This window comes from Oncorhynchus gorbuscha, linkage group LG14 (assembly GCF_021184085.1).
Source record: "Oncorhynchus gorbuscha isolate QuinsamMale2020 ecotype Even-year linkage group LG14, OgorEven_v1.0, whole genome shotgun sequence".
Classification (NCBI taxonomy): Eukaryota; Metazoa; Chordata; class Actinopteri; order Salmoniformes; family Salmonidae; genus Oncorhynchus; species Oncorhynchus gorbuscha.
Window position 1 is genome coordinate 33,248,132 of NC_060186.1, and position 13,664 is coordinate 33,261,795.

Consider the following 13,664-nt stretch of genomic DNA (forward strand, 5'->3'; position numbering starts at 1 on the left):
TGAATTGTTGAGCACTTTTTTGGTTACTGTCTGATTCCATGTGTTATTTCATGATCTTCACTATTAATTCAAATTCAGCAAAAAAAGAAACGCCCCTTTTTCAGGACCCTGTCTTTCAAAGATAATTCGTTAAAATCCAAATAACTTCACAGACCTTCATTGTAAAGTGTTTAACACTGTTTCCCATGATTGTTCATTGAACCATAAACAATTAATGAACACTTGTGGAATGGTCGTTAAGACACTAATAGCTTACAGATGGTAGGCAATTAAGGTCACAGTTATGAAAACTTAGGACACTAAAGAGGCCTATCTACTGACTCTGAAAAACACCAATAGAAATATGCGTCCCTGCTCATCTCCGTGAATGTTCCTTAGGCATGCTGCATGGAGGCATGAGGACTGCAAATGTGGCCAGGGCAATAAATTGCAATGTCCGTACTGTGAGACACCTAAGACAGCGCTACAGGGAGACAGGACGGACAGCTGATCGTCCTCGCAGTGGCAGACCAAGTGTAACAACCCCTGCACAGGATTGGTACATCTGAACATCACACCTGCGGGACAGGTACAGGATGGTAATGACAACTGCCCAAGTTACACCAGGAACGCACAATCCCTCCATCAGTGCTCAGACTGTCCGCAATAGGCTGAGAGAGGCTGGACTCAGGGCTTGTAGGCCTGTTGTAAGGCAGGTCCTCACCAGACATCACCGGCAACTATGGGCACAAACCCACCGTCGCTGGACCAGACAGGTCTGGCAAAAAGTGTTCTTCTCTGACGAGTCGCGGTTTTGTCTCACCAGGGATGATGGTCGAATTCACATTTTTCGTCAAAGGAATGAGCATTACACCGAGGCCTGTACTCTGAAGCGGGATCAATTTGGAGGCGGAGGGTCCGGCATAGTCTGGGGCGGTGTGTCATAGCATCATCGGACTGAGCTTGTTGTCATTTTAGGCAATCTCAACAATGTGCATTACAGGGAAGACATTCTCCTCCCTCATGTGGTACCCTTCCTGCAGGATCATCCTGACATGACCCTCCAGCATGACAATGCCACCAGCCATACTGCTTGTTCTGCGCGTGATTTCTTACAAGACAGGAATGTCAGTGTTCTGCCATGACCAGCGAAGAGCCCGGATCTCAATCCCATTGAGCACATCTGGGACCTGTTGGATCGGGCTAGGGCCATTCCCCCCAGAAATGTCTGGGAACTTGCAGGTGACTTGGTGGAAGAGTGGGTAACATCTCACAGCAAGAACTTTCAAATCTGTTGCAGTCCATGGGGAGGAGATGCCCAGCAGTACTTAATGCAGCTGGTGGCCACACCAGATACTGACAGTTACTTTTGATTCCCCCTTTGTTTAGGGACACATTATTCAATTTCTATTAGTCACATGTCTGTGGAACTTGTTCCGTTTATGTCTCAGATGTTGAATCGTGTTATGTTCATACAAACATTTACACATTTTAAGTTTGCTGAAAATAAACACAGTTGACAGTGAGAGGACGTTTCTTATTTTTCTGAGTTTACAATGTAGAAAATATAAAAAATAAAGAAAAACCCTTGAATGAGTAGTTGTGTCCTAACTTTTGACTGGTACTGTATATGGCAATAATTTTCTGGGAGTCTGTGCTTACTCCTTTTTGGGTTTGTGAGCAGAGTCTACAAACAAACATACAACTGCCAATGAATACTTTGATGAACTTTGCAAGTGAAACACAATATTTTCCGCTAAACTTGCTATTTTGACTGTAGCTATATACTGGGTGTACAAAACATTATGACACATTTCCATAAGAGGTGCATCTTTTTTTGTATTTATTTTAAATGTACCCTTATTTTACCATGTAAGTTGACTCAGAACACATTGTCATTTACAGCAACGACCTGCGGAATAGTTACAGGGGAGAGGAGTCCAGGTGAAAGGTATGATCCCTTATTGATGTCGCTAGTTAAACCCGCTTCAATCGGTGTAGATGAAGGAGAGAAAATAGATATGTGTGCCATTCAGAGTGGGCAAGACATAAGATTTACGTGTCTTTGAACTGGGTATGGTAGTATGTGCCAAGCTCACCGGTTTGTGTCAAGAACTGCAATGCTGCTGGGTTTTTCACACTCAACAGTTCCCTGTGTGTATCAAGAATGGTCCACCACCCAACGGACATCCAGCCAACTGACACAACTGCATTGGAGTCAACATGGGACACCATCCCTGTGGAATGCTTTCAACAGCTTGTCCTTGTAGAGTCAATGACCAAACATGGTGAATTAAGGCTAGGGCACCTCAATAATAGGAAGGTGTTGTTAATGTTTAATGCACTCAGTGTATATGGGTGCACGTGTGTGCATCAGCTGTCATAGTCATAGGCAACTTGGTAATATGGAGGAGAAGGTGCTTTTTGGGTCCATGATTGTGTCTTTGCATCTATGACATTTGGTATGTCTGAATCATTTTGCATATGTAATGTGATTTATGGATGAAACAAAATTATTTAAAAGATGTTTCCTGGCAGGATCGGTGAGGATGTGGCGAGGGTGACGGAGGGAAGCTACGCAGGGAAACACTTCCGCATGGGCTTCATGACCATGCCGGCGCCCCAGGACCGCCTTCCCTCCTCCTGTGGCCAGGGCTTCACTGTGCGTTCCCAGTCTCTACACTCTGTCGGCGGGGGTGATGAGGATGGGAGCCCCAACTCCCGTAAGCTACCGCCGCCCAAACCCAAGAGAGACCCCAACACCAAGCTCAGCATCTCCTCTGAGGGTGTGAACTCTGGATCTGCCTCCAGCAATTGCAACAGAGACAGCCTGGTCAAGTTTGACCGTGAGTGGCCTGGGCTGTGTGTGTATGTGTGTGTCCATGTCAACTTCAAATTAGATTAATGTTCTTATGAGGAAACCTTTTAGGTAGCCTGGTCCTATATATTGTATATGGCATGACAACAAAAGAGAAGTTGACTACAGTACATACAATATGGGAATTGGCATCATTTTTTGGTACATACAACAACACAAAACAGTCAACATGAAGCCGCATTTTGTTGTCCTAGCACAAGAACAGGGTTAGACAATTTTCTGTTTACAGTCCCGCACAGCACTGCCAAAGGCTACTGTCCTTATATACATAAAGTATACCAAGTTGCATTACTTTAATTTTAACATTCCAAAAGTTATATCCCTAAATTTGCTATAGTGCTATTAACTGGCCTGGAATGTCCATCTTTTTTTTAAAGATAGCAACACCAAACTTGATGTACCATCCGGATGGTGTCATTGACCGACATGACACGTTTCAAGTTAATGGAGCAAAGTGACATGCAGTTAATCATGCGTTTAATTAAAAGGGGAAACAGTTTGACATTTTTTGATGGGCCAATTTTCATGCCATCTTGGGAGATATCAAACTTTTAAGCATACATACCATGTTTCGAGTCAATAGGACTAACAGTTCATGAGAATATGATTTTTTAAGAGTTTGACAAAATTAGGCCTATACACTGTATAGCATTTGCAAACAGCTATTGTTTCAATTCAACCCAGAATGTATCTAAAAATAGACAGTTCAATAGGCCAAGGGATTCCTAGGATTTCATTTCATACGAATTAAAGCCAGAGGTTCAGATGGAACCCTCCAAGCAGTAGACACATCTCTTTTAAATGATATTTGTGACATGTTTCAGGAAACTAGACATATGTCACGGGTCACTACATTTGAACATCTTTTTTAAAATCAAAATCAAATCAAATTGATTTAAAAAGCCCTTCTTACATCAGCTGATATCTCAAAGTGCTGTACAGAAACCCAGCCTAAAACCCCAAACAGCAAGCAATGCAGGTGTAGAAGCACGGTGGCTAGGAAAAACCCCATAGAAAGGCCAGAACCCAAGAAGAAACCTAGAGACGAACCAGGCGCTGAGTGGTGGCCAGTCCTCTTCTGGCTGTGCAGGGTGGATATTATAACAGAACATGGCCAAGATGTTCAAATGTTCATAGATGACTGGCAGGGTTAAATAATAATAATCACAGCGGTTGTCGAGGGTGCAACAGGTCAGCACCTCAGGAGCAAATGTCAGTTGGCTTTTCATAGCCAATCATTCAGAGTACCTCTACCGCTCATGCTATCTCTAGAGAATTGAAAACAGCAGGTCTGGGACAGGTAGCACTACAAAATGTGTTCTTTTGGCAGAAATGCCTTCTGGAACATGTGAACTTTCATGTGCCTTAATTAAAAACGTGTATGCCATCTGTAAATACAAATAAAATAGTTAAATTATGAGCATAGTTGGTTTAGCCACAGAGAAAGTAAGCAACCTTCCTGCTAGCCATGATTGGCTGAGATAATAATTGGGCTGGACATGCCGAGAGATGAGTTTGGATTGGTCTGCCATATAGCGCACTTCTGTCTATGTGAGCTGGCTAGTATGTGTAGGTAATCATGTCTAAAGCGGCTTTTTAAAACAAGTATGTTGCTTAGTAGAACTGCATAAGTGTTGCTCTCCACTTTCTGGAGGACCGAGTTTTGAAATCAGTGGATTTAGAGTATGACAGCTAAGGAAATGGAGAAAACATCTGTCTCCAGATTACATCTTCAAACTAAGGGTAACCATGGCATCCGTGACAGGGAGAAGCATCTGACCATAATGTATACGGACGGGTAAGATAGTGTAAGTCACTCTGGATAAGAGCGTCTGCTAAATGACTTAAATGTAATGTAGTGTCTAGCCAGCTACATTTTCTGAAATTACATGTTTCTAATTTGGACATAAAGTCTTTTCATTTCAAGTTAGTGTACTGTTAGCTAGCTAGCTAACATTAGCTGGCTGTCTCACTAGCTAATGTTACATGTATGATCTTATTATTCATATCTCAGAGCCATTTGCTTGGCTAGTCATAGCCTAATGTTAGCTAGCTAACATTGAATCTGGTTGGTTAGCTACCTGCAGATTCATGCAGGGTAGTAATGTAATGAGTAGGGATTATGGTTCATTGTTTACCTAGCTAGCTAGCTACTTGTCTTAACAAAATACTCCACTATGCAGAGAACCTCTACTCCGATTTCAGAGCACTCTCGCCTGAGTGTGCCAGAGTGCAGAATAACTGATGAATTTACAAACACCCATTGAGTATGGCCTGTGTCAATACATCTCGGCCAAAAAGAGTAATTAAATTGTGGCCAGCTGCAGTTATAGCTGCATAGCTCTGGAAAACATGAAAATAGCCTAGCCAGCTCTGCTAGGGCAAGTAAAATGGTCAGAGGGGGGTGTTCTCTCATGTGTGTCTGGAAGTAGCTAGCAAGTTAGCCACTGTTAGCCAGTTAGCTTGGGTGTTTGACTGCCGTTGTGAGGTCAGAACATTCGGATCAACCCTACTCATCGGCCAGAGCGTCCAGTGTGCATCCTGAATGCTCCGAGAGCGAAACCTTCTAACTTTACAAACGGACAATCTGACAGCACAGTTGCAGTCACCAACGCTCTGGATAACATAACAGCATAACCAGCTCCGCCACAGCAACTAATGTTGAATGAGCTGTTCTCTCATTTGTGTCTGGAAGCATCTAGCAAGTTAGCTTGGGTGCTTGCCTGCTGTTGTTAGTACAGAATGTTCAGATCAAACTTTAAAGAGATGGGTGGGACTAAAGCCTAAGAGGGTGTGAACGATGCTGAAAACACTCTCCTGCAACCCGCCTCACCAATTTATATTTTAAAAAAGTATTATTTATCTCAAATCTGTAATCCTCCAAGAAGCTAGCCAGAAACTCCAAGAAGCTAGCCAGAAACTAGACAGAAGCTAGCCAGGAGCTAGCCAGAAGCTAGCCAGAAGCTAATCCAGAAGCTAATCAGAGGCTAGTTCAGAAGCTAGTTAGCTTCTTTACTGGCAAATCGTTAGTATTCAGCTAACCACGGTTTGTGGTCATCAGCTATCCTTTAGCTCGAAAATCTATCGCCAGTTTTGTACTGCGCAGCGTGGCTCGGAACAGAACATACCGGACCAATTTTTCTCTCCATGTCCCAGGATTTCAAACGCTAACTCTGGACATTCATACCTGGATCTCACAGCTAGCTAGCTGCTATCCGTGTGACTATCGGCTTTCGTCGATTCTGGAGCAAACATCAATTATTCCTGAGCAAGCCAGCTGAAGAGTTCCATCAATCACTCCTGGGCTGCAGTCACCTATCCGGACCCGTTTTACTGCCTACGCGGAGCAGTAAAACCACAACTGGACTGCCGACGTTATCTACCCGAAGGAGTTATCCGGCTGGCTCCTCCGTCGCGACGTTACCTGAATGCCCATCTGCGGCCTGCTAAACGTTAGCTGTCTTATCAGCTGCTATCTGAATAGACAATCGGACAATTTATTTATTTATTTTTATTATTCTTTTTTTTTCTTCTTGGGCCTCTATAACTATATATATTGTTTTTATTTTTGTTGTTGTTGTGTGATTTGGATTAATCCCCTCTACCACACGGAACCCCACTAATCTACTGACGGAACGCAAGAGGTGGCTAATAACAGACCTCCATCCTATGCTAGCTTGCTACTGATGGCCTGGCTAGCTGTCTAAATTGCCGTGACCCTAAACCAACCTCTCCACTCACCGGACCCTTTTGATCACTCGACTAAGCATGCCTCTCCTTAATGTCAATATGCCTTGTCCATTGCTGTTCTGGTTAGTGTTTATTGGCTTATTTCAGTGTAAAGCCTCTAGTCCTGCTCACTATACCTTATCCAACCTATTAGTTCCACCACCCACACATGCAATGACATCTCCTGGTTTCAATGATGTTTCTAGAGACAATATCTCGCTCTTCATCACTCAATACCTAGGTTTACCTCCACTGTATTCACATCCTACCATACCTTTGTCTGTACATTATACCTTGATGCTATTTCATCACCCCCATAAACCTCCTTTTACTCTCTGTTCCAGACGTTCTAGACGACCAATTCTTATTGCTTTTAGCCGCACCCTTATTCTACTCCTCCTCTGTTCCTCTGGCGATGTAGAGGTGAATCCAGGCCCTGCAGTGCCTAGCTCCACTCCTATTCCCCAGGCGCTCTCTTTTGACGACTTCTGTAACCGTAATAGCCTTGGTTTCATGCATGTTAACCTGTTAAGCCTCCTCCCTAAGTTTGTTCTATTGACTGCTTTAGCACACTCTGCCAACCTGGATGTTCTAGCTGTGTCTGAATCCTGGTTTAGGAAGACCACCAAAAATTCTGAAATTTGAATTCCAAACTACAACATTTTCAGACAAGATAGAACTGCCAAAGGGGGCAGTGTTGCAATCTACTGCAAAGATAGCCTGCAGAGTTCTGTCCTACTATCCAGGTCTGAACCCAAACAATTTGAACATCTACTTTTAAAAATACACTCTAAAAACAAGTCTCTCACCGTTGCCGCCTGCTATAGACCACCCTCTGCCCCCAGCTGTGCTCTGGACACCATATGTGAACTGATTGCCCCCCATCTATCTTCAGAGCTCGTGCTGCTAGGCTACCTAAACTGGAACATGCTTAACACCCCAGCCATCCTACAATCTAAACTTGATGCCCTCAATCGCACACAAATGATCAATGAACCTACCAGGTACCTCCCCAAAGCCGTAAACACAGGCACCCTCATAGATATCATCCTAACCAACTTGCTCTCTAAATACACCTCTGCTGTCTTCAACCAAGATCTCAGCGATCACTGCCTCATTTCCTGCATCTGTAATGGGTCAGCGGTCAAACGACCTCCACTCATCACTGTCAAACACTCCCTGAAACACTTCAGCGAGCAGGCCTTTCTCATCGACCTGGCCGGGGTATCCTGGAATGATATTGGTCTCAGTAGAGGATGCCTGGATATTTTTTTTAATTGCATTCCTAACCATCTTAAAATAAACATGCCCCATTCAAGAAATGTAGAACCAGGAACAGATATAGCCCTTGGTTCTCCCCAGACCTGACTGCCCTTAACCAACACAAACACATTCTATGGCGTTCTGCATTAGCATCAAACAGCCCCCGTGATATGCAGCTGTTCAGGGAAGCTAGAAACCATTATACACAGGCAGTTAGAAAAGCCAAGGCTAGCTTTTTCAAGCAGAAATTTGCTTCCTGCAACACAAACTCAAAAAAGTTCTGGGACACTGTAAAGTCCATGGAGAATAAGAACACCTCCTCCCAGCTGCCCACTGCACTGAATATAGGAAACACTGTCACCACTGATAAATCCACCATAATTGACCATTTCAATAAGCATTTTTCTACGACTGGCCATGCTTTCCACCTGGCTACTCCTACCCCGGTCAACAGCACTGCACCCCCCACAGCAACTCGCCCAAGCCTTCCCCATTTCTCCTTCTCCCAAATCCGTTCAGCTGATGTTCTGAAAGAGCTGCAAAATCTGGACCCCTACAAATCAGCCGGGCTAGACAATCTGGACCCTTTCTTTCTAAGATAACTGCCGAAATTGTTACCACCCCTATTACTAGCCTGTTCAACCTCTCTTTCGTGTCGTCTGAGATTCCCAAAGATTGGAAAGCAGCTGCGGTCATCCCCCTCTTCAAAGGGGGACACACTCTTGACCCAAAATGCTACAGACCTATATCTATCCTACCATGCCATTCTAAGGTCTTCGAAAGCCAAGTCAACAAACAGATTACCGACCATTTCGAATCTCACCATACCTTCTCTGCTATGCAATCTGGTTTCAGAGCTGGTCATGGGTGCACCTCAGCCACGCTCAAGGTCCTAAATGATATCTTAACCTCTTGCTCCTACCTGGCACGCAGGCGTCCCATCTAGACATCTGGAAATGCAAATGCGCTACGCTAAATGCTAATAGTACTAGTTAAAACTCAAACGTTCATTAAAATACACATGCAGGGTATTGAATTAAAGCTACACTCGTTGTGAATCCAGGCAACAAGTCAGATTTTTTAAATGCTTTTCGGCGAAAGCATGAGAAGCTATTATCTGATAGCATGTAACACCCCAAAAGACCCGCAGGGGACGTAAACAAAATAATTAGCATAGTCGTCGCTACACAAACCGCACAAATAAAATATAAAACATTCATTACCTTTGACCATCTTCTTTGTTGGCACTCCTAGATGTCCCATAATCACTATTGGGTCTTTTTTTCGATTAAATCAGTCCATATATATAGCCTAGATAGCCTAGATATCGATCTATGAAGACTGTGTGATAAACTAAAAGAAATAGCCTCTTATGACGTAACGTCATTTTTTAATTCAAAAAGTTGACGATAAACGTTCACAAAACACTTCGAAATACTTTTGTAATGCAATTTAGGTATTATTAAACATTAATAAGCGATCAAATTGATCACGAGGCGAAGTATATTCTTTAGCTGTCCGTCTGGAAATAATGTCCGGGTAATTCTCCACCAAAATATCCGGTTGGAGACTGGAAGAAATGCGTTGCCTTGCATCTGTTTGACCAAGAAACAAAGCCTAGGCAAATGACAAGACTCTAGACAACGTGTGGAAGCTGTAGGTATTGCAAACTCAGCCCCATTAAATGTGGTTCACCTTTATCAATCGGTTCAATTCGCGCATGGATATATTTTCCCATTTTCAGTGATCAGATTTTCCTGCGCTTTTCGATGAAACGCACAATCTGTTATAGTCACAGCCGTGATTTAACCAGTTTTAGAAACATCTGAGTGTTTTCTATCCACACATACTAATCATATGCATATACTATATTCCTGGCATGAGTAGCAGGGCGCTGAAATGTTGCGCGATTTTTAACAGAATGTTCGAAAATGTAGGGGGTAGGATTAACAGGTTAACCGCCATTGATAAGAAACATTACTGTGCAGCCGTATTCACTGATCTGGTCAAGGCTTTCGACTCTGTCAATCACCACATCCTCATCGGCAGACTCGACAGCCTTGGTTTCTCAAATGATTGCCTCTCCTGGTTCACCAACTACTTCTCTGATAGAGTTCAGTGTGTCAAATCGGAGGGTCTGCTGTCCGGACCTCTGGCAGTCTCTATGGGGGTGCCACAGGGTTCAATTCTTGGACCGACTCTCTTCTCTGTATACATCAATGAGGTCGCTCTTGCTGCTGGTGAGTCTCTGATCCACCTCTATGCAGACAATACCATTCTGTATACTTCTGGCCCTTCTTTGGACACTGTGTTAACAACCCTCCAGGCGAGCTTCAATGCCATACAACACTCCTTCCGTGGCCTCCAATTGCTCTTAAATACAAGTAAAACTAAATGCATGCTCTTCAACCGATCTCTACCTGCACCTGCCCGCCTGTCCAACATCACTACTCTGGACGGCTCTGACTTAGAATATGTGGACAACTACAAATACTTAGGTGTCTGGTTAGACTGTAAACTCTCCTTCCAGACCCATATCAAACATCTCCAATTCAGTTAAATATAGAATTGGCTTCCTATTTCACAACAAAGCATGCATCACTCATGCTGCCAAACATACCCTTGTAAAACTGACCATCCTACCAATCCTCGACTTTGGCGATGTCATTTACAAAATAGCCTCCAATACCCTACTCAACAAATTGGATGCAGTCTATCACAGTGCAATCCGTTTTGTCACCAAAGCCCCATGTACTAACCACCATTGTGACCTGTAAGCTCTCGTTGGCTGGCCCTCGCTTCATACTCGTCGCCAAACCCACTGGCTCCATGTCATCTACAAGACCCTGCTAGGTAAAGTCCCCCCTTATCTCAGCTCGCTGGTCACCATAGCATCTCCCACCTGTAGCACACGCTCCAGCAGGTATATCTCTCTAGTCACCCCCAAAACCAATTATTTATTTGGCCGCCTCTCCTTCCAGTTCTCTGCTGCCAATGACTGGAACGAACTACAAAAATCTCTGAAACTGGAAACACTTATCTCCCTCACTAGCTTTAAGCACCAACTGTCAGAGCAGCTCACAGATTACTGCACCTGTACATAGCCCACCTATAATTTAGCCCAAACAACTACCTCTTTCCCTGCTGTATTTAATTAATTAATTAATTTTGTTCCTTTGCACCCCATTATTTTTATTTCTATTTTGCACATTCTTCCATTGCAAATCTACCATTCCAGTGTTTTACTTGCTATATTGTATTTACTTTGCCACCATTGCCTTTTTTGCCTTTACCTCCCTTATCTCACCTCATTTGCTCACATCGTATATAGACTTGTTTATACTTTATTATTGACTGTATGTTTGTTTTACTCCATGTGTAACTCTGTGTCGTTGTATGTGTCGAACTGCTTTGCTTTATCTTGGCCAGGTTGCAATTGTAAATGAGTACTTGTTCTCAACTTGCCTACCTGGTTAAATAAAAGTGAAATAAAAAATAATAAAAAAATAAAGTTAGAAGCAATAGGATATGAATCATTAGCCTACAACTATTTCAGCATCTTTACACACTGCTCTGAGACGAGCATGGGGACTGGCCTTGATAAATCAACAATATTTGTACTTGGACTGAGTCTTCATTTGGGAATTGGTTTGACTACAATTATGGTGTAGAAATGTTATGCTCTTAGTGTAACCTTTAGTTAAGAACAAATTCTTATTTACAAGGACAGCCTACTCATTCCTCCCAGTCAGGGAATTGAACCCCAGTCTCCTGCATGCCTGAGCACAACACATGAATTCTTTAGCTAAATAGCTTAATACTGTGTAGACTACTCCCAACCATCAAGTTGTTCAGCGACTTATTTTCCGTTCCATCCTAACTGAAACCCAGAGGATTTTTAGTTTTTCTTGGAATATCAACAACATAATATTAATCAAATGAATCCCAAACTCTAAAAGTAATTGGAAAGGTAGATACAAATTATTTGTGACATTGTGATTAAGATAAAGAATGTAAACAAGATGCTGTGTTTAATTTACAGTAGTGATGGACAGCTGGTGGCATTTTGAAAACAGGTTTTTGAGCATTTGTAGCCCGATTATCAGGACAACATACTCTTTATAGACCGGCTTCTGTATGTCTTAACACCCCCCGAACTGCAATATATTCAACGCTTAAGTACTCTGAAGTGTTACATTTCTCACTCAAAACGGGTGATACGGTATTTCTTCATCTTTATGCTTTCGTTAATAAAATAACTTGAAAAAAGACATTCAAAATGCAGATGGTTATATAAACCGCATTTTAGTTGCACTTCCACCCTGCTCCACGACCAAGTGTAAAACCTTGCTGAGATGATCAATGTATTTGTTGCATTTTTGTATCGTCAATTTCTCTAGTCAAAATGTCTTGATGGCCTCAAATGTTTGGCGACATCTTCTAATTCCATGGTTTTTCTTTCTTTTTTAAACATTTTGTTTTTACATTGTAGCATAATAGTGAAGACATCACAACTATGAAATAACACATATGGAAACAGTTACAATCAGTTACAAATTCTTATTTACTAGGACAGCCTACTCCTTCCTCCCAATCAGGAATTGAAACCCAGTCTCCCACATGCCCACACAACACAGGGATAATTTAGATTAACAGCCCAGCACTGTAGCAGACTCATGACCGTCACGTTGTACAGTCTTCGGCCAAAAGTTTCGAGAATGACACAAATATTTATTTTCACAGTCTGCTGCCTCAGTTTGTATAATGGTAATTTGCATATACTCCAGAATGTTATGAACAGTGATCAGATTAATTGCAATTAATTGTAAAGTCCCTCTTTGCCATGCAAATGAACTGAATCACCCCCAAAAAAAACATTTACACTGCATTTCAGCCCTGCCACAAAAGGACCAGCTGACATGATGTAAGTGATTCTCTCGTTAACACAGGTGTGAGTGTTGACGAGGAAAAGGCTGGAGATCACTCTGTCATGCTGATTGAGTTTGAATAACAGACTGGAAGCTTCAAAACAAGGGTGGTGTTTGGAATCCTTGTTCTTCCTCTGTCAACCATGGTTACCTGCTAGGAAACACATGCCATCATCATTGCTTTGCACAAAAAGGGCTTCACAGGCAAGGATTTTGCTGCCAGTAAGATTGCACCTAAATCAACCATTTATGGGATGATCAAGAACTTCAAGGAGAGTGGTTCAATTGTTGTGAAGAAGGCTTCAGGACGCCCAAGAAAGTCCAGCAAGCGCCAGGATCCTAAAGTTGATTCATATGCGGGATCAGGGCACCACCAGAACAGAGCATGCTCATAAATGAAAGCAGGCAGGTGTGAGTGCATCTGCACACACAGTGAGGTGAAGACTTTTGGAGGATGGCCTTTTGTCAAGAAGGGCAGCAAAGAAGCTTCTCTCCAGGAAAAACATCAGGGACAGACTGATATTCTGCAAAAGGTACAGGGATTGGACCGCTGAGGACTGGGGTAAAGTCATTTTCTCTGATGAATCCCCTTTCAGATTGTTTGGGGCATCCAGAATAAAGCTTGTCCGGAGAAGACAAGGTGAGTGCTACCATCAGTCCTGTGTCATGCCAACAGTAAAGCATCCTGAGACCATTCATGTGTGTGGTTGCTTCTCAGCCAAAGGAGTGGACTCAGTCACAATTTTGCCAAAAAACACAGCCATGAATAAAGAATGATACCAACACATCCTCCGAGATCAACTTCTCCCAACCACCCAGGAACAGTTTGGTGAAGAACAATGCCTTTTCCAGCATTATGAAGCACCTTGCCATAAGGCAAAAGTGAT

At 42.8% G+C, this 13,664-nt stretch overlaps 1 protein-coding gene across 3 annotated transcripts in view; it reads left to right on the forward strand.

Moving 5' to 3' along the window:
• Window positions 1–13,664, forward strand: part of nyap2a (neuronal tyrosine-phosphorylated phosphoinositide-3-kinase adaptor 2a) — a 90,575-nt gene that overhangs the window by 47,341 nt on the left and 29,570 nt on the right. For 2 of the 3 annotated variants that reach the window (XM_046297823.1, XM_046297822.1), the window contains exon 3: window positions 2,518–2,825. In XM_046297823.1, the coding sequence (XP_046153779.1) occupies window positions 2,518–2,825 (308 nt within the window). The remainder of the gene's footprint in view (window positions 1–2,517; window positions 2,826–13,664) is intronic. The other variant, XM_046297824.1, reaches the window with a different exon arrangement.